Below are 21,767 nucleotides of genomic sequence, written 5' to 3'. Positions count from 1 at the left end.
AGTGACATCTAATGGTGAGACTCCAGATTGCACTATTACTATTTTTTTATTTTCCCAACCATCCAACAAGATGGCACAAGATGGCGGACTGCGTTAAAGCACCACCCTTGTCTTAACCCTTCTGAGTTCCTTTAAAAAAACGTACATATTTGTACCTAGTGGCAGAAAATGTCACCTTCCCAAAAACTGCTATAAAACATTATATGTTAATATTTTTTTCCTGAAATATACATGTTATATTAATATTAATAATATTTTAACCCTTTAAAGGCCAGTTTGTTTTCACAACTCCACTGTTTTTCAATCTAAAAAAATAAAATAAACTACAATTATTTCCATAAAAAACATTTCGAGGAGAATTTGATAATAATTATTATTAGGCCCTGAGATGGGTCAATTATTGGCAGAAACATTGATTTTGATGCATAGTTATTTTTTTGCATTGTCTGATTTTTTATTTTTTTTTTAAGGGAGACGTTTTTTTGTCCCTAGGAACAAATTAGGCTAGTTTGTTTTAAATCTGGCACTGCAGAAAGCAGCCGTCATTATACTACAATATACTACAAGTGGACCGCTTTGTCACTGACTGGCCGAGTTCCTGTTTTATTTTGGTAATCATCCTGCTTTCTCGTTTCAGATAATTTACTTCCTGTTCCCTGATTACTCGACCCCGCCCTTATTGTTTGCACCTGCCTCTAGTTTTCCTCCCTCCCTCTCTTTCAGGACATAACACTGAACATTTGCCTGTTTCTTCGCTCAGTTTTTAAGAGTTTCATCCACTCTGACTCACTCCCTGCTGAGTTCATGACAGACCGTTCTGTGACAGATTCTGTTGTTGTTTTCAGCAGCGAGTTCACTGCAGTCACACACCGGGTCAAGATGTCGATGTGGGCAAAATAAAACCAGAGAAAGGAGAAAGAAAGTGACGTGTGGACATGAAGCAGTGGATGAATCAGATGAGGATAAAGGCCACAGTAAATCCTGCAAACATACATGGACATACAGTACGCTGCAGTGTCCTTCTTCTTCTGACTGTTCTGGAGTTTCTTCCACATATCATCATCTGAGTCCTAGAGAAACATGTTGATAATGGCAATATTTTTCCACTTTGCCTCACTGATGGAATACAACGTAAAGAAAAACTACAGTGAAGACCACATAGATGTTCTGGACCAACGACAACAACACTCCACTCCCTTAGGACAGGTGTAGGACACATTAGGGCAGCAATGGAAAGATGGACAGTGCCCACTGTGAATGTGAGGATCCACAACAAAGTGGGGAACACGTTATCACCAACCAACGAATGGCCATCATGTCCTGGACAATGAAACAAAGGACTGGACTGGACTGGACTGGACTTACTGTCTCAGCGGAAAAAGAAGGCTTTAGCTCGTCCCATTTGGATAAACAGAAAATTGTGACTTAATTAAAAATGTCATCTGCATATTCAATCTGTGCGAAGCGGCTAAATATTCTGTCAAACACAATTAGAGGATTTGACAGTGCTGGAGTGCTGGAGTGCTGGAGTCCAGAAGGGGAGTTAAACATCACACAGAGACCTGAGTGACCTGAGCCTGAAGTGATGACTCGGATATTTTCTTTTGTGCTTCTGCCTCATTAAACGCCCGGGTGGGGGGAAATGGATTCATCACACACACTATTTTCTTGATGCCGAGAGCTTCTGCAAGACGCAGCACAAACCGATCTTTGATGAGTCCGTGCCATAATTGAGACCACACAAGAGTTCAAGGTTAGTCCACGTCCCACGAGTCTCCACACATTTCACTCTGATGCTGAATTTCAACACTGTCCAATCAGTACTGTTCTTCTACAGATGGTTTATTATAATACTGGAATGCTACTGTACGAAATAGAGTCTCCACTCAGTGAATCACTCACAGTTGTCCTGATGCAGCTGCTCTGAGATACTTTAGTCTAAAAATACAAACTACACCCAAGATTCAAACAAATGCAAAACTATAGAATATATCGTCTTTTTCCCTTTTTTTTCCTGTGTGTTCATGTTCAGTGTTTCTCTCTCAGCTGCTCAACCTGGTGTCAACTATTTCTCTTTATGTTCAGACATAAACGTAAACTAGGACTGCACGCAGTCATGATAGGGCCCTCGCGTCCCAACACAAGCGTCCACCACGCAGTTCCCTGACCTCACTTTTGAATCCACAAAACCTTTCGACAACTTTTCACCTTTGATGTGTCTCACTCATTTATGTAGCGTGCAAATCGCCAAAATGGACGCCAAGTTTCCAAATGGCCGACTTCCTGTTGAGTTGAGGCCATGGTTACGGTTGACTTTTATGTTCATCTTGGTCTATAACATCTTCCCACCAAGTTTCAGGAAATCGGGTCAAACTCAATGCATGCTGAACTTATAGGGCACTTGCTGTTTAATGGCGAATGCTCGGAATTCGCTAAAACGCCGAGGGTTGCCGTGGCCACACCACTTTGAATCCACAAAACCTTTCGACAAATTTTCACCTTTGACGCGTCTAGTACAAATTGGCGTCTGCGCGACAAACACGCTCGGACGGGTTTCCTCATTTACGTTGGGTGCAAATTGCAGAAATGGACATGGCCGACTTCCTGTTGAGTTGAAGCCACGGCTACAGTCGACGTTTTTGTTCGTCATCAATTTTGCCTCTGTTTTCACCTTAGGGGGCGCTATAGAGGCCTTGAGTGATGCACGGGTGTGGGAACTATGCCAAGTTTTTATGCAAGTTAACCCGCTCAGAAATGGGCACATAGCCATGGATATAACAATAATCTGAAGGATTAACAATAGGTTCCTTGCACAAATTCGTGCCAGGAGACGTTTCGTCCCTATTTTATCCTGCTTTTGTGTGGACTATTAGAGGGAGCGGGTGTGTGTGTGTTTATAGTACACACTTCTATCTCCATGTGTGTGTGAGAGTGTGTCCCTACACGACTGTTTTGTGGTTCGTTGGCTCTGATTAATGCGGCTCACACAGCCCAGTTCATACTGTGAACATGCAAAGGGCTGCACGACATTTGAGGGGCAGAGACTCTCGTAGCTGTGTTGCCATCATGGTATCATCATGTTGAGGGGATTTTTTAATCTGTTCATACAGTCAGATTATGGGGACAAAAATCAAGTTCCCATAACACAGATGATTACACCTTAAGGTGGTTAGGAGGAGGTGAAGGTTAAGTTATGGTTTAGAGTAAATTTCCCCTGAAGTCATGGAAACCAGACTGTGTGTGTACTGGTATTTTACTTTAGGACATTTTCTGGCATAAACACAAGAGCAGTAAGTCCTCATGGAGACCAAAACCTGGTCCTAATGAGGCAGAGCCTCAATTCTGAAGTTAAGTTGGGGGTTAAGCCAGTGGTAGTTATGGTTAAGGTTAGAGTTAAGTCTCCAGGAAGTGAAAGAAAGTCAATGTGATGTCCTCTGAAGTCATGGAAACCAGACTCTCTGTGTGTGAGTGTGTGTGTGAGTGTGAGAGAGAGCGTTGGTAGACACTTCACGTAGAACCAGATCCAATAAAGAATGGGTGACAGCAGATCCACCAACCATCTGGACTGACAATCTACAGCTGCACCCGCAGGCCTCCCATTCAACACACACACACACACACACCCACATACACACATACACGCACACACACATACACACACACATACACGCACACGCACACGTGCGCGCTTTAAGGAAGGATCAAAGATTTGAGGACGAAAGTCACTTCAAGGTTCCAGGTTTCCTGATGGTTCCTGGTCCACCATGAATAATTCCCTTTCACAGTAAGAGTCACAGCTGAAGGCTTGGTGGAGGAGGGTGAAGCTGATTTGGAAATTTTGTGAGTTTGGACCCTGAGAAGGAAGTCAGATTTATGAACGCAATCATCACCCACATACCGTTTATTCCGGATGTAGAGATGTATTTCCTCACCATGTCGCAGCTGACTCGTACTCTTAACTGAAAACATCACGTAGTCTCTTTGTTAAAAGCACTTCTTCAGACATACGTCGTCCAGAGACTAAGACGTGGACGTTCTCCGTAGTTTGTCCCATGAAAAGCTACCGAATAAAATAAAATAAAATTCATAACCGACTCCACTTTTTATCTGGACATGAAAATGTACAGAATGTATAGCACAGATATTTGACAGACTTTTACTGCCTGACATTTCTTTCACTTGTTTCCACTATCACTGAAGAGGAAAAGAAACTCCAGGACCTGAGCTGTTTGGCTTGTGTGTGTGAGGGGACAGAAACGCAGTCCCCCATGAATTGAAATGGGTCTGCTGAAGCACGGGGCGCCATGAAGGCAAATATTAAACTACTACTACGACGACAACTGACCCCACAGTCAGTCTGGCTGAACCACACGTCTGTCTTCCACTGTGGGAGTCAATTATTTATACAGAATCAGGCGACGGTGGCTGTGTGAGTGAAACCCGCCGTCCCTCCTTGTCCTCCTGTACACGTGCAGGACATTGAAGAGGACTCTCTGCTCTCCTTGAGATAATGTACGTTGTGATTTGGCGCTGTACAAATAAGATTCTTTTCTTTTGGAATGAAAATACAGCAGCAACAAAACAAAAACACATTTACGTGGATCAGATACATGGTGGCGCCAAACCTAGACGTTCTGATCACATACAGTGACCTCTCTTTCCGAATGTTTGTTCTGTACCTGATCAGTTTCTTTTCGAGCTGCAATGATTCAACGAAGAGTTACTTCCTTTATGATCGATGATCGTACGCGTTTCTTTGCTTCAGCTCTGTCTTTAGCTGCTAAACTGTGACAACGGGCGTCTTTTGGACATCTGTCACGCAGAACAACACAGGAGTCATACAACGTGTCGATGATGTTCTAATCTTTTCTAAAAAAAAAAAAAAGGCCTCTGCGTCATTTTTGCCCTTTGTGGTATTAAGTATTGTACATTTACCTTTGTATTGTATTAAGTTTAAATCCCAGCAGCCTCAGTGATGGAGGTGAACATTTTCCTCTTCATCCTGATCTATATCCTTCCTTCTCCTCGCCCTCCTCCTCCTCCTCATCTCTGCCTCCATTTGTTCCTCCTGCACTCCTTTAATGGGATCTGTGTGTGTGTGTGTGTGTGTGTGTGTAGAGGTCAATAACTCCCATCTGTCAGAGAAAGCTGTGTGGTCTTTGACAAACAGCTCCTGTCCTGCTCTCATTCAGCCTCTCCAGACACTCAGCCCTCTCTACCTGTTCCTAAGTAAACGTCTCCACAGGAGAACATGACGTCACAGGAGAACGTGGCGTCACGGGAGAACGTGGCGTGACGGGACAACATGATTTCTAAGTCTTTTTACATTTAATCTACAGTTGGACATTATTGGCTTTGATTCTTGTGTCAAACATTACACGTGCGTGTGTGTGCGTGCGTGTGCGTGTGTGCGTGCGTGTGTGTGGTAGAGAAGACATTTACAGGACACTGTGACCCCTCGCCAGACAGATCCACCAATCATCGCAGACTGCAGCAGATTACAGCGAGCGGCAAACCGAGACTAGTTAGACAGAGAGGTGAGGAGGGAGAGGAGGAGGAGGAGAGAGGGAGGTGATGCTGAGGGTGAGAGAGAGAGAGACAAAGTGAGTGTTAAGAGAGAGGAGAGAAGAGAGAGGGGAGGGGATGAAGGAAGATGGAAAGATTGAGACGTGTTCCATTTGTGACCTTTACCTCCAGGTGGTCTGTGGGTTTATATAGAAAGTGGTCAGTGCCTGGAAATCTACACCAAAGGCTAATGAAAGTGTGACCCTCACATTTTCAACATAATAACTAGGTGTTCATCTTCAAAAAAAACAAAAAAAAACAGTTTTGATTGACAGCCTGTTTCATTTCAAAACTCTTACACGCGTTACAAAAAATACATGAATATTTATAATTTTTTTGTGTTTCTAAAAACAAAAATTGTATAATTTGTAATAATTAATATGAATCGGCCGAGGCTGATAATTAAAAAATAACGCCAGTAAAAATTCCCTGGAGACCCTTTTCACAGGCTGTTCTCAGATCTCTGCGGCGTCTCACACGTGGAAACTAACTCACGCCTTAATTATATCTGATCACATGACACTTTAACGAAGGTGCTGAGTGACAGAAGCGACGCTTTTAGGGACAGACTTAATTTAATTAAATTGAATCACCGTCTCCAGCGTTAGTTATAGGACGATTCTCTACAGTGTAGCCGGAAGAGCTGGAGGAACGAGCCGTTTCCATGGCGACGACTGAAAGTTTTCACATAAACTGAACTACGAGGTATTTAATGAAAAAAACGTTCTCTGCAGTGACGTGTGCGGCTGTGTTTGAGGGGGTATTCATTTTAATTTGGCAGAAATTATTTGACGCCTCAAATAATTGCTGCCTTATTATACGCCTCTCCTCGCCCTGGCACGGTTTATTTGTGTTTCCACTAGCATAGTACCATGTACAAGAATCAAGCCGAACTGTAGATGAGTTAAAAACGTGGCTTAATCTCCAACAGTTATCAGGGAAATGTTTAAAATCTCAACATTGAAGAGTCTGGTGTATTTCAGTCCAGTGACTGTGTCAGACACAGAGGAAGTACTGAACAAATATTTTTGATTCACTGATTCTAATGATTCAGTTGAAAACAACTGCTTTACACTCGTTTGAAACCGAAGTCACGGCAGTTTCATGCAGCGGTGCAGTGATGACTCCGCCCAGGGATTATAGCAGGGAGTCGGGACTATTTGAATAGTTATTTTGGTTGTTTGTGTGTATGAAGACATTTCTGAGAAACGTCTGTGTTTGCAGAAAACTTTTTAAAGACAAAAACAAGAACTTCTTTAATGGGAAGTGAGTCACCAATAAAAGCAGCCTCACCTGTCTGTCTCCTCTCTGTTGCTCTGTTTCTCAGACAGCTCCTGGTCCAGGGAGGAGGAAGTGCTTCCCTCTCTGCTGACTCCACTGTTCCGTCCCGGGCTGTTGTCCGCTGACGCTCTTCCTCCTCCTCCTCCTCCTGCAGGGCGGGGGAGGGTGGCGTCCGTCTGTTGCTTCAGAGTCTGTAGCTTGGCCAGGGGGATGATGTCACAGGCCTGGGGCCGGTGCCACACCGTGCGCTGGGTGGAGGCGTTGTAGTAATAGAAGCGCGAGGTGTTGGGGTCAAACAGCTCCCACCACTGGTTCTCGCCGGTGCGCTTGATGCGGACGCCCTGCGGCGGGTCCCACACGCACTCGCCCGTCAGCAGGTTGGCGTACATGCGCTCCCGCGTGCGCGGCTCGATGATCTCCACCCACTCCAACCTGCGGGGGGAGAAGGAGGCGGAGACTTCAGCAAACACAGTGTGTGAGAGCAGCAGGTCAACAATTACTGACTGTTACGGCACATCATGCATTTGGACAATATGTGGTGGAGGAATTGAACCACAACCAAAAACTAATAATAACTAACTTCATTTTCTTTGAGCTTCTCCCTCTTCTGTGGTCACCACAGCAGATCACATATTTAATTTGGCCAAGATTATTATTATTATTTTTATTATTCCTTATTTTTAACACTGGATACCCTTGAGTGCCTTGCTCAGAGGTCCCCCAGCCTTTGACCTGTCTGGATTTGAACCGGCAACCCTCCAACTACAAGCCAAGTTCCCTTCCCACTCGCTGCCCCACCAATAATCATATATGAATCAGTATTAATTGCATATTTTTGTTCATTTTAGTCACTAAATCATCCAAAAACTTAATTTATTTAGTTTTGTGATGACCTGCTTTTTCATGTCCTTAATATTTCATTTATATATTATATACAAAGGGCGGATCCTTCTTGGCACCAAACGACCCCAGGATTCATTGCTCATTGGAGAAGACAGAACAAACAAAAAATAGACTTTTTAAAAACCCACAAAAACAAAGGACTTTAAAAGTTACTTTAGCGGAAAAGATGGTTGAGTAGACGAGAGCAGAGCAGCTAGAAGAAGGTTCAGGTAAATGTTAAAGGAGGCACTAATGTAACATAAATGTACTCTATGCTGCATTGATCATAGTTAAAACACATAAATCCCCCCCCCACACGCTAAAATGCTCACATTTTAGTGTTGACATTTCAGCAGCACCATCCTTTTTATTGCTCTTCCCCAAACTGCAATCAGCGTAATGAGACCCACGACATCTGTACTGTACGGTAAACAATATAAAAATCTAACTGAACTCTGGGGTCCAGCTTCAGAGAAACACGTCACAGCACGAGCATGTGTGTGTATGAATGTGTGTGTGTGTGTGTGTGTGTGTATATATGAATTTATGAACGCATCCTGGGAAGACGAACAATCTGGGCTTTTAAAATGTTTTCCATCCATCGCGGCTGTAATATAATTAAGGCAACAATACCATTAAGGCAGAGGCCCCAGCAAATACCATAAAGTGATTATCCTTTTAATCCAACTACAGGGATGTATGAGGTCTACTCTGATTTCAATAAGGGCTCCGGACTCCTGACATGGTTTCTGCTCAGCAGACACATGTAGAAAGAGTTCTACATGTGTCTGTCTTTGATATAACCCTTAGAACACACGGCCCATATCCCATGACACTTATTTTGAAATTCTGCAAAACCACCCTTACTTAACGGTTGCTTTTTTGGCCAGACTAGAATGTAACTTGTGTAACGTAAATGTAGATGTGTACATCTCAGCCAGATCTTTACGGGGCCGGGCGCACCACACTTCTTTGTACCTTGTGCATTTGAAATTGTATTGTAGTTTGAAGATGCTCATGAATTTATTTCTTAATGTGCGCCGTGATTTCATAGCGCTGTCCATGGTGATGAAATGAGCCTCTGTGTCGGTGTCAGCAGTGTCACGGGGTGACCAGATTTCGGCTATGTTTGCACTGAGTACGTTTATTTCATTTCAACTATGTTGCCATAATGGTCTCCAGTTTTATGAAGTTGATGTTGAGAATGTATCTTGTTGCGGGTAATGTTATTGATGTTATGGTCTATTTGTTTACATCCTTGTCATCGTTAATTACAGAATTGCAGTTGTTTAACGCTTTCAATTCATCGTTCTGTTGCATTTTTCCTGCAGTGTGTTGCTTGTGTGTTGCACTTTGTTGTTGTTTGGGTTTGTCGACCTGGCAGGTGTTTTTTTTTTCCATCAGTTATGTGGTGTGATGAGTAATTAGTCACTAATGAGTGACGTAGAGCTGGCTGCTAACTAGCAATAATCAGAGAAGTTTATGTTGCTGTATTGCTAATGTGCATTGCTAATCCCTGTTGTTTATATGTCGCTAACTGATTAGTGACTGTGTATGTCCCTCTTACGTTACATCTAAACCTATCGATGAATGTTCATTTACTTTTATTCGAGTAATGCTGACTTTAAATTCACTACTAATCTGGAGCTGTATTTGTGTTGTTATCTGGATAGCTTGTTGTGCTTTATTTTCTAATCAGTCAGTATTGTGTTGTGCATGTATTGCAGCAACCACACAAACTTCGATAAACAGCTTGAACTGTATTAAAAGACTCTGCCTCTTATTAATTAGAACATTATTATTATTATTATTATTATTATTATTATTAGAACCGCACACCAGTGTCCTGACCCGACACCCTGAAGTGATAGCTGCCACCTAAGATCCCTATAGTCTGTCATACGATGGCTGAGGTGAAGGCCCAGCTGTAGTGCTCACGGTTGGCCACTAGTGTGAGCAGTTTACAAACTCTGGCATCGATGTTATCAGGAAACGCCTTCTGGTACGTGTCTGAAATGTGTTTCTCTGCTGGTTTCCCTGCTGGCAGCCATGTTCTAGATGCTGAGGGAGCGTGTTCAGTGCAGTCAGCGCCAACTGTCTGTCAGTGTGCGACTTAAAAATACGTAGGATAGGGCTATTATTCAATTGATGGATTAGAATCTACTATCAAAAAACCTCTGATGGTAGATTAACCTTTTTTTATATAATTAAAATGTCATCCATCGTTATCCTCACTGTTGTAGGATACACTTTTCTCTGCTTCTTTTTCGTCGCCTCTGCAATGACGAACGTCTAAAATCATGCTAGTGCTGCCTTGATCTTAGACCTCCTAATTCTGAGGCCTCTGATCTTGCAAGGCTGTGTTTATTCTGCTAACAGCCAGTAGGGGGCAGTGGAGACAAACTCCATGTGACCTTCTAATGTCAGTGGCTGTTTCTCAATATACATACTTGTGCGTACTTGTGCGTACTTCCGTACTTGTGAAAACATCATCAGCCTCAGTCCAAGTTCTGTTTCAATTCTCAAGTGCACAGTCATTATTTAAATATAATATGTAAATAAATATGTATATATATATATATATATATATATATATATATATATATATATTCATATATATGTATATATATATATATATTCATATATAAATATATATACATTACTCTACACTGCTGTAATATATCTATTTTCCACATTGTACTGTATATTTGAATAGAAATACATTTAAAGTTAAAGGCGATTCAGAACCTCAAGGACACAGAGACGCCAACAACACGACGGTGGCGAGATGCCACACTAGGTTCATATGGTGCTTAATCTGGCTGTGATCGTCAAGTCCAATTTAAATGACCTTTTTTTTATATGGGCCAATGTCGCAAGTCACAAATTCTCCTCAAGGGGTCGAACAGTCTGTGAAGACTCGGACGCCTCTGTCCTTCAACCACGACCGGGAGCAACTGGATATACAGACAATAAAGACAAGTTCAGTGATGAAAATGTTTAACTTCTAGTCACCGTGTCGCAGTTAAGAGAGATAGATAGATTCAGTTCAGCAAATGAAACACACATAAATAAACAGGGGCTGGCTGTTTGGGACTTTGATACCCATTCCTCAGAGATACTATTTTATTTCAATACCAATTTCGTTTCATTTGGCTTTTTTAAAACAAACAAACAGACATTTGCATAGTGAGCTTTGAGTTGTCTCTTTCAATTATTTAGTGTTATGTCCGAGTACCTTTTTGTATTATTTCCACTTAAGCATAAAAAAGAGCAACTAAACAATATAATTAGCGAGTGCCCAGAGGCACTGGTCTCATATTTTCTGTCAGTTTTATTGTCCTCCTCACATCAGGGTTGGCAGCTCTAATGTAAAGAGATAACACAGGTATCGCTGTCTCCTGATGTGACTCGTGGCCTATAAACACAGCCCAAAAGGCTGCTACCTCCAACTATAACATTTTTAGGTTTATTTGTTTATTTTCATACTCAATTTCATGACAGTTAGTTTAGGTCAGGTTAAGCTTTTTTTGTGAAGCTATGCAAATAATTTCATTTATACTGATGCTGACGGGCCAGTTTTGGCCCATGGACCACCAATTGACAGCTATACTGTATGACATCTGCAGTTGAGTGAAGGGAAAAATGTGTGTGTACACATATACATATATGTATGTATATATATGTATATATGTATGTATGTATGTGTATATATATATATATGTATATATATATATATGTATATATATATATATATATATATATATATATGTGTATACCCAGTGGACAGTGATTGGGTCACGTTGTGTTTGTTGTTTGTTTCTACTTTATTGGAAGCAGAAAGTTTGTCACACAGTTTATGAGAATTATGTCTTTGAAATTGCTTCCTCGGTATCAGACACAAAAAGTGACTTCCAGCCATCCCTGCACCGCCATGTCGGAAACTTCCCGATTCCCTCACATCATTCGTCCAGATTTACTCTGTCCTAACACATCGTAAAAATGTTCTTATCCTACAAATATGGAAGCCACTAAAGTTGAACATCCTTTAAGGTGGTCCTTCTCGCTATAAACCTGTCAGGTCACACTCACATTGAAGGAAACCCACGTATCACGGCACATGTTGGTGAAACAGAAGGGTAAAAAAACCGCCGGTCTCAGCATCATTACAGCTGGAAACACACAGCTCCACGCTGTACGAGTTCAATGAGTTTCCGTTTTTTCTGCTGACAGCGGTGGAACGTGACGTGGTCCCCGCTGTTGTAAAATCATCCACTTCAAGGTTGGACATGTTGTTCATTCTGACAATATTCTCCGCTCACACCACAGCTGTCGAGACGTATTATCTAATTTGCCGCATGCTCCGTTCTGAGTAATTATGGCTGCTGCTACAACACTGGCTCACTGGATAATTGCATGAGTGCGCAGATGTACCAGACATCCGGTCTGAGCAGATTCCAGCACCAACGCCATTTTAGCAACACACATTCCTCTGCTGACGTCTAAATCTACCGCTTTAACCTCCACGTGACCTCTTCCGCGTGGTCGCAAGGGGGCTGGAGCCAATCCCGGCTGACTTGGATCGTGTTTTTGGACAGTGGGAGGACGCCGGAGGGAACCCACGTGAACACGGGGAGAACATACAAACTTCACCTAGAAAGGCCCTCGGTCAAATGACTATGCTAGCTACTGTTCCCCCGTTTGAACCCCTAAGTGCACGACAAATCCCAGCTGCTATTCACCACATAGTCCAACAGAACTACTCTGGTTCCTTTTCAAGATAATGTGGATTTGGTCTTGAGGGAAAAGCAACCAGTCAATCACAGCTAGCACCGCCCACAGAGTTGAGTAAGCTCCTAACCTGAAGCCTCCAATTTAGTGTTTTTATCCATGTTTTGGCCCTCGCGTCCCCACACAAAGGGAGTGCAGTAGGGCCCTGACCTCACTTTTGAATCCACAAAACCCCGCCCCCCAAAACAACTTTTCACCTCTGATGTGTCTCGATCATTTACGTAGGGGGTGCAAACCGTTTCGGCCCCTGCCAGCCATGGCTCGGGCCTTCGTCCGCTGCACGTCCATCTAATGAGCACAGTTTTCTGAATATTTCACTTGTCATTTAGTGATTAAAACCTTATCAGTTAACGCAACTCTTATATCACTCGGCAGATCTCCCACAGCAGGTCTTTTACAAATAAACTGTTTACTAACACTTCAAATAAAGTCAGAAATAAGCTAATTTTCCTCATAGATTAACATAAAAATCAATGGAGTCACCCCCTGATGGACAGTGAGAAGAATGCAGGTTTCAGACTCTTCCACATTAGCTTTACTTTTAGACGCAGCGATGATTGAATATTATGTAAATATAAAAATGTAAGTCTATTTTCAGACTCTTTCAGAGGATTATAAATAGGAGCTGCAACGATTAATTAATTGCCAAATTATTTGGCATGGATTCATTTGGTTTAAAACATTTTTTTTTTTAATTATTTTATTTTATTAGAATAAGCTCTCTGATCTTTTAAGCTTCTTAAAATTCAATATTTTATGGTTTCCTTGCTTCCTAATTTGCAGACAAAACTATGACATCGTTTCAACGTTTGGGAAACACTTGTCGCGATATTTTATGGACCAAACAAGTTAGGGGTTGGGATACAAGAAATTGATGCAGAGAAATATTGCGATGTTTTGCAATTTTATACAGCGTTTGTGACACCAAGTAACTGTTTTTTTTTACTGATGATACAAATAAACATTAAACTTTTTGTGTAGCATAAAAAATAAATTCAGGTTTGGTGTCAGTATTGTATCACTACACTACTTTGTGATAATATGTTATATCGCACCAAACCTAAAACAAATACTGAATTACTCGCTTTCTACGATTTTAATGGACCATCAACGTGGATGTATTTGCACTGACACACGATAAAGTCGCTGGGTCTGAACGCCGCCTTCGTCCGCTCCTCGCATCACGACGTAATCTGAGAGCGCGGAGAGAAGCTGCAGATCAGTGGCTGAGGTGTGGCTCAGTGTGATGATCCACTCAGGCCTGAGCTGCTCTGACAGTCTTCATCCTCTTCATCCTCTTCCTCTGGATATGGGGACGACTCAGCATTGATCACAGCCCCGACAGCTGCTCTATCACAGAGTAACTGCAGCGAAACCACTGCCAAGATCCTCTCCAATACCCATGATCCATCTGTTCTCTGAGACTATACACACACATACATACATATCAGCAAAATGCTATGTGTTGGTTTATAAAATAGAATTCTGGAGGAACAAACCTGAGGAGACTGATTTAAATTATGATTATGATATTAGTTTAAATATCGTAGTTTTGTCGTGTGTGTGCATCAGTTGTAAGATTATATAACATTTTTGTTCTCAGAAAGTTGAAAAATGCTCTGAAAGTCACTCAAACCACATTTTTCACTTTGATAAATTCTTATTCTTAAGTATTAGCATCGGCCTGTACCTCTTCTCACCACATAGTTTCATAAAAGCTAAATCCTGCTGAAGAACCAACAGAGGAACATAATTTATAATATGTTGGATTAGGAATATATAAGTTTAAACTTGTTTTTTTTGGGGTCAAAAATGTATCATTCAAATTGTGAGTGAACTTCTGGTCACCTCAACTTTGTTGAGATTCCAGACTTTTTTTTCCATCACCTTGTACAAATTTCCCTGCCAGTGTAGATTATCTCTGCTCTTTAAGCTGAACAGTTCCAATTCTCACAACCCGCCCGCCGCTGTGCGTGTGTGTGTTCTTGTGTTTGTCACCTCTCTAGGACCTTTTTTTCTGGACCTTGTCAGGACTAGTAGTCCTCATGGAGACCAAATCCTTGTCCTAATGTTGGCAGAGCCTCATGTCTGAGGAACTGGTTAGGACTCAGATTTGAGGTGTGGTTGTATTAAGGTTAAAGTTAGGCAAAAAAAGGAAGTCTAAGCAGTGTCTACTTAAGTGTGTGTGTGTCATAAACACACCTGACCTTGTCAAAACCTGATCCGAATGAGGCAGAACCTAATTTCTGAAGACCTGGTTACAATTTTACTGCCAATACTGCCAATAATTTGTGGTTTCTTGTTACAGCGGAATAAGGTTGTACAGTCAGGCTACAACTAAAGATTATTTTCTTGATTTTTTGAGTACTTATTTATTGAGCTGTGTTCCCCAAACCTAGAAATGTCTTGTTTTGTCCACAAAATCCATCTTTCTATATGGAGCAAAGAGACAAGTATATATTGACATTTAAGAAGCTGGAAGATCAGAAAACCCTCAACCTGATTTATCGATTATCAAAATAGATGACGATTCATTTAGTAATCGAGGAATCCAGTAATCGCTGCATCCTTATTGTATAGTATGTTATAATAATGTGTAAATATTTTTATATAATGTGGAAGGACCTCATTTCTGAGGAACTGTTTAGGTTTGTGGTTAGGGTTTAAGTGGTTCTGGAGGTCTAAATGAATGGAAGCCAATGAGAGTTCTTAAAAGGATAGCGGTGCAAACCTGTGTGTGTGTGTGTGTGTGTGTGTGTAGAGGGAGGAAAGAAAAAAGGAGGAGAGAAAGAAATGTTGTATCAGCTGTCAGAGGGGATGTTTGTCAAACGGAGCAGAACAGGACCGTTAAATGGACGGGTCCACAGCGGAGCTAGTAGGATTAATTGGCTATAATCGGTTGAAGTGTTATTGCTCCAAATGACCCAGTTAGGCTGGAGACCCTGCAGGGACAGGCAGTCTGTACCAGAGTGTTAGCAAACACGCTGCTAATGCTGCTAATGCTGCTAATGAGCACTGAAAAACTTCAAATATTTAAACTGAGCGAAACAAATAACTGCTAGCTGTGGGTGTTACCTCCTGCTCCGGGACATTTAACCGTCATTACGGACAATTCATAACATAACAATATTCATTTGTTTCCATCTGTGATGCCAATCGGGCCTGGTATGATTCTGCCAGGTACCGTGGCTTCCAGCAGGCTCGTCTGTCCTGTGACGTTGCTAGGCAACCAGCAGAGAATCATCTATATTAATTTATGGATTTGAACAGGCTCCTCCAACAATATTTAACTTTAATTTTTAATGTCAGTGTGAATCCGTGTATTGAATGGAGTGTTTTATGAGGATCCACTGGCAGACGTGTGATATAATATTCATGGCGATGTTTTCATTAGTGTATAATCATCTGAAACTAACAATCACTGTGTTCATCAGCAGGTCTGTCTGCCATGTTGAACACATCACACAAACTGGTTCCACAATGGCCCTTAAATATTTTTATATCATGTGATTCGTGAGAATATGGTCACGTTTGTCAAAAAAAAAATATTTAAGTTTGTTCCAACACAAAATGGATTAAAATGTCCCAACACATGACGCTTATCTGAGGTGGGTTCGTCCAGCTCTTCTGGGGGAATCCCGAGGTGAGAGACATGGTCTCTCCAGCGAGTCCTGGGTCTTCTCTGGGACCTCCTCTCGGTGGGATAGTGCCCAGAACACCACACCAGGGAGGCTTCCAGGAGGTATTATACACCTTATTTGGAACCTCTTGATGCGAGGGGGAAGCGGCTCTACATTGGGCCCTTACCGAATGACCGAACTTCTCACCCTATCTCAAAGGGAAACCCCTTTTGACTGCTTGTATCCTGTTCTTTCAGTGACTACGCACAGTTCTTGACCATAGGTGAGTGTAGTTGCGTAGATCAACCGGTAAATCAAAAATCAGACTGATGCAGGGCCCGCATTACTGCGGACGCCGCACTGATCCGCCTGTCGATCTCCAGCTCCGTTCTTCCCTCACTCGTGAACAAGAGCCTGAGATACTTCAACTCACAATCTCACTCCCGACCCGGAGAGCGCACTCTACCGTTTTCTGGCTTAGGACCATATCGAAATGATATTCCTTGGAATGACATTTACACTGGTGCTGCCCTGTTTCAGCCTCCATGAACTCTGTGAATCAAAACCTCCATCTTTCCTCCATCTTTCACACACTCTGTGTTCGGAGCAGCCACTTCAGTCCCTGAGCAGTTTCCACACTCACTGGAGACAACTGCAGCCAAACCAAACCCTTATGCTCCATCTGATCGAAGCACTGCGCATTATGGCTGATTATACATAATTATACAATCAATGAAGGGTTAATTAAAGGTAAGGGAAACAAAATGCTCTCTCCGTGTCCAGACTTAAACCTGTAAAAGAGGGCATTTTCAAGTGTGACCCACACTGATGTGAAAAAGGTCAGTTTGCAGTGTTTACAGTTTTTTTCTCTTCTCTCCCAGAGCTTTTCTCTCTTTCTCTCTGTCATCAGAGCAATGCTGTTGCTGGGAGACAAGTGAGCAGGCCGACAACACTTTTATGAGCTTTGAATAGGATGAGGGTTTTGACCAAGGACAGAGGGACAAATGAGGAGGACAAAGGGCTATTCAAAACAAATGTATAGGAACTCTTCATTATAGTTGGGTCCGTGCTATAAACCTTGAATAGATTTAAAAATTCCCTTTTTTTTTCTCTTAACTTTTTAATGTTTGGCTGTTCTGTTCATCTTTTCATTTGCTGCCAATTTTCCTGCTCTACAATGATTTCCGCTGTCGTGTGAAGTCATGACAGTCATCACTTTAGTTTGACCTCATCCAACACTGTACACATGACCACTGACCTACATCACAACACTCTCTACACTTCCAGTCTCCAGTCATGACAGCAAACACTTTGTATTAAATCACTTCTTTTAACTTTGACCAGTTACTAAATAACAAAGTGACAAACAACGAGGAAACCCATCATCAGTTCACCTGAGACAGATAGTTCTGTGTCAGTTAACGCTCTCGCTGACCACTGAGTGTACAGCTCATCACTTTAATTAAAGAGAATGAACAGCTACAGAGATGTTTGAGAAACAAAGCTTTGAGAATTCTGGGTAAAAATTCCGACTTAAATGACAATTCTCACTGTGAGAAAAAATCTCAGAATCTGACTGTTTTTTCTACAGAATTCTGAGGTTAAAAGTAATAAGTCTGACCTTTAACCTCACAGTTTACCTCAAAAACAATTCACACGTGGCCCTAATCCTCTTCCCAACATTCACGTAAGCATAATGTTTGTGACCATAAACCTTTTGGCCACAATTCATCCTTTAACCTAAGTGAATATTTGAGCCATATTTATGAGATTTCCCTCAAGGCATTCTGGGATATTGTCGGCCTGCAACAAGGTGACAGTGACCTTGACCTGAAACCACCAAATTCAAATCACATAAATGTTGTGTTCAAGGGACCGTTCATGCCAGACATAATGAAATAAACGTGTTACTGTGGAGTGGAGGTGACCCTGACCTTGGACTACCAAGTCAGAGATTCCCAAAGACTGGGTCGGGACCCACAAATGGGTCACCTCTGATTTTAAGTTTGCAGAATTTTCCCAACGTCTTAGTTGAGATTAACGTGTAATATCTCTTGGAAATCATTTGTTTACCAACTCAAAATGATATTAGATGTTACAGAGAGTTCTTGAAGGACCAAGAAGTTCCCGCATCAGATGTTAGGGAAACTAAGAATACAACAAATTTGAGTCCAAGTGACATTTCTTGACAAATGTGTAGGATTTCCCTCACAGTTTACCTGAGATATTATATTTATAACACCAATATGACTTTTTAGTGAGGTCACAGTCACCAACATCTAATCAGTTTATCTACTTGACGACATGGACGCAAACATATCTCGGCCGCTGATAACAAAGCGTAGCAACAAGTCCACAGATTAAAACGTATTACAACGTATTAAAAGTGCAAAGTACTAGAGTTTTTATAATCGACGTGAGTGGCAGCCATCTAGGAAATCCCATGTCTGAGTTTGTGAAGTTTCCCCGTCTTTCCGAGTCGGAAATCCGACCTGAGGGGGCGTGTGTTCCAGTTGGATCTCGGAAATTCTGACTTCCAACTCGGACTGCAGCTAAAATCAATTATTGATTATCAAAATAGTCAACTTAGTAATCAATGAATCGAGTAAGTGCTTCAGCCCTTCTTCCGACTACAACTGGAACGCACAATAGAAGGACTTCTTATCTCCACCCGCCCCTGCTCTGTTGCTGCACACACACAAATGCTCCCTCAGGTCAGGTCTGATAGTTTTGCTGGACACGGGCTATTTTCAGATGCAGGACACACAGGCATACAAATAAAACTATGTCGTTTCTGTTCAGAATACGAACATCAAAAACAAGAAAGAAGTTACGCACTGCAGCTTTAATGTTGCCTCAGGGCGGTTGTTTTCCTGCTGCACGTTGCTGCAGTGCTGATGTTAATCCTGTTGCTGCTCTCAGGGCTCAGTACAAATAGAAAATTAATATATTTCTATTCATCAGAGTCACACACACACACACACACACAGATGTGTGTTTATTCGTACGTGTAAAAATAAGTCAGCGTTGCTGCTGCTGCTGTCGTCTGACACCGCCTCACACCACTGTTCCACAGTCGTCCAGTAAACCCTCAACCCTCTCATTTAGATTCCACGCTGACAAACGCTCTGCTGCAACAGAGGAAATGAATAACTATTTATTATGCAAATGAAAAAGGGGAATAATCGGAAAGTGGGTAACACTTCCACCGGGTTCACGGGGAAGACGATCACCAACGCTGGGCCTCGTCGGGAAGTTGCACAGTCACAAATTCATCCTGTGCTATAACATGTGTGTGTGTGTGTGCATAAATTAATATTCTTACCTTTGGCCGTCACGTGAGGGCAGAGGCACGAGAACAAAAGGATGAGTAATTAATTCATAGAGAAGCCACAGGGTTCAGTCAGAGACAGTCTCCACCTCTCACCGCTGCCTCCTACGTCTCTGTCCTTCCCTCATTACGTTAGCACTTTATGTCGAAAATGAGTCCACCTCCTTCTGGAGGACACGCCGTCATTGTTGGCTGCCATTATCGTCAAACTATTTGTCCCTAGTGTGTACTAAATGCTGGGATGTACTGTACGAGGCCATGAGGGATTCACACGTTGGATCCTTAGGGTTTGAAATGGTGCAAACAAAGCGTCAGACAGAGCTGGGGAGGAGTCTGCAGTCCACATTATTTCCAAAACTGGTATCAAAAGTGGTAGCAGTGTGTCATTGGACAATAATTTGAATTCGAATCATCATCATTGAGAGGTTCAAACATTTCTGGTAGTAATTTAATGATGGATTTCAGGGCTGGAACACTTGAAAACCGCTGGTTGTGAGCCTCAAAAGAGAGGTGTAGATAATTATGAATGGATGATCTCAAACCATGGTTCCCAGTGGTACGCAAACTTCCTCTGGTGGTACTTGGAGGAAAATCAGAAATACTCTTCTACTGTATATATACCAGGGTATGTGAAATAAATGCTAATAATTAGAGTCACCTCATCTCTCACAATTTTATCGAAACCGCAATAATTTGTTAAAGCCGAAATGTGTCGAAATATCATTTTAGATTGATTATTGTCTTGATCTGTACACATCGTATTCCACAGCCTGAAGAAATATCACGCAGTAATCCTTTTAAAAATGTGTTTAATATCGCAAATCATCAAAAAATAACAATTAGATATACGTTGAAAATCGTTCACTCCTAGCTGGGAACAATGGGAAAACCACTGATCATGAGCCTCAAGGGATAAGCAGTGAATGGATAATGAATGAATGAATTATCCATAACACTTACTTACAGGGTCATGAGGGAGCTAGAGCCTGATGACAAAAAAGTTTGGGTTTGGTTCTGTAACTGGACAAACATACAGAGACTAGGGTCTAAGGATAGAAGGCATCACTTTCTGTATTGACTGTAAAGTAAAAGCCCTTTTAGGCAAAAAGCATTCACCTACAGTGTAATTTAGTAATTAAAAGTCTCTAATTAGCCTCAACCCAATCGCCGTGTCAATGGACTCTGGGAGGAAGCTCAGAAATACTCCCATAGCTATCAGGTTTCCTGTCATTTGTAAGTTTCAAGTTTCACATGCACTTTCTTCCCACGAAAAGGATACAAAGGTTACAGAAACGCCAGATATTCCACCAATAACAGCGCCCGTCTACGCCGCGTCACAGAAAATACACCAATGTAACGTGAGATGTGATTTAATCGCACATTCAGCGAAGTTACCGGGCAAAACGGGAGGAAAAAATAGGGCGTCTTTAGGGCGTCCTGCTAGCAAAAGCCTGTGCGAGAAGAACACGCTAATTCCACAAAGAAAGGCCAAATCCCAGACTAGGATTTGAAAAAGCCGATCCTAGTGTGGCGCGCAGAAGCCCCTTGGATGAGTAGTGAAATGTGTTCCGAGAAAAATCAAGCATTTTATCTGCGTTGCCAAGGATATGGCGACCTGCGTTACCTTCGCTAACCTTCACACGTACACTACGATAATATATCATCATATATTTCTCACCAAAAACCAGCAGCCTGAGTTCAGAGCCAAAATCCCTGCTTTAAAACCCACGGTTCACATGACGACTGTAAAACTTGTGTCCTTGAAGAGGATCCAGAATGTCAAGTAGAATGATAGTCACACCCATAAATGCACAATACGTGATATCATATAATCAGAGCAGCAGTGAGTACAGGAAATGTGCGTTTAACTGTTAGATTTTATGAACTTGTGATAAAAGAGTACATTATCTTAAACGTTCAGTTGTTGCCTTAATCGCCTGCCTATAAACATTATACATGTGATTTCTTTTTCCGCCTGCTTAGGAGATAGATTTACAGCAACGTGTGACAGCTGAGCGTCTTTTCAACCCCTGCTTACTCTGGTAATCTACATTTTAGAATCAATTAGAGCTGAGTAATCACAAGTTTTCAAATGAAAATGGCAATTTGAAAACAAAGCAATTGGCCAAGGTTGCAGTTTAGGATAATGTGTTGTGCAGTGTCTCTCACTGAGGGCTTATATTGTTACTGCCAATGGTTTCACTAATGGAAATTCACATTATTTACATACTCTACTGCAAGGACTATAACATAGAGTAGGTAATATTTTGATGGAAAATCACGTGGTAATGTATCTT

General features: G+C 41.8%; 1 protein-coding gene across 2 annotated transcripts in view; it reads right to left on the bottom strand.

Annotated features, from left to right (window-relative positions):
* Positions 1-21,767, bottom strand: part of arhgap39 (Rho GTPase activating protein 39) — a 76,434-nt gene that overhangs the window by 19,835 nt on the left and 34,832 nt on the right. For both annotated transcript variants that reach the window (XM_044043878.1, XM_044043877.1), the window contains exon 2: positions 6,859-7,278. In XM_044043878.1, the coding sequence (XP_043899813.1) occupies positions 6,859-7,278 (420 nt within the window). The remainder of the gene's footprint in view (positions 1-6,858; positions 7,279-21,767) is intronic.

Source organism: Solea senegalensis, linkage group LG14, assembly GCF_019176455.1.
Source record: "Solea senegalensis isolate Sse05_10M linkage group LG14, IFAPA_SoseM_1, whole genome shotgun sequence".
Lineage (NCBI taxonomy): Eukaryota > Metazoa > Chordata > Actinopteri > Pleuronectiformes > Soleidae > Solea > Solea senegalensis.
This window is presented reverse-complemented; position numbering and strand designations above follow the sequence as displayed.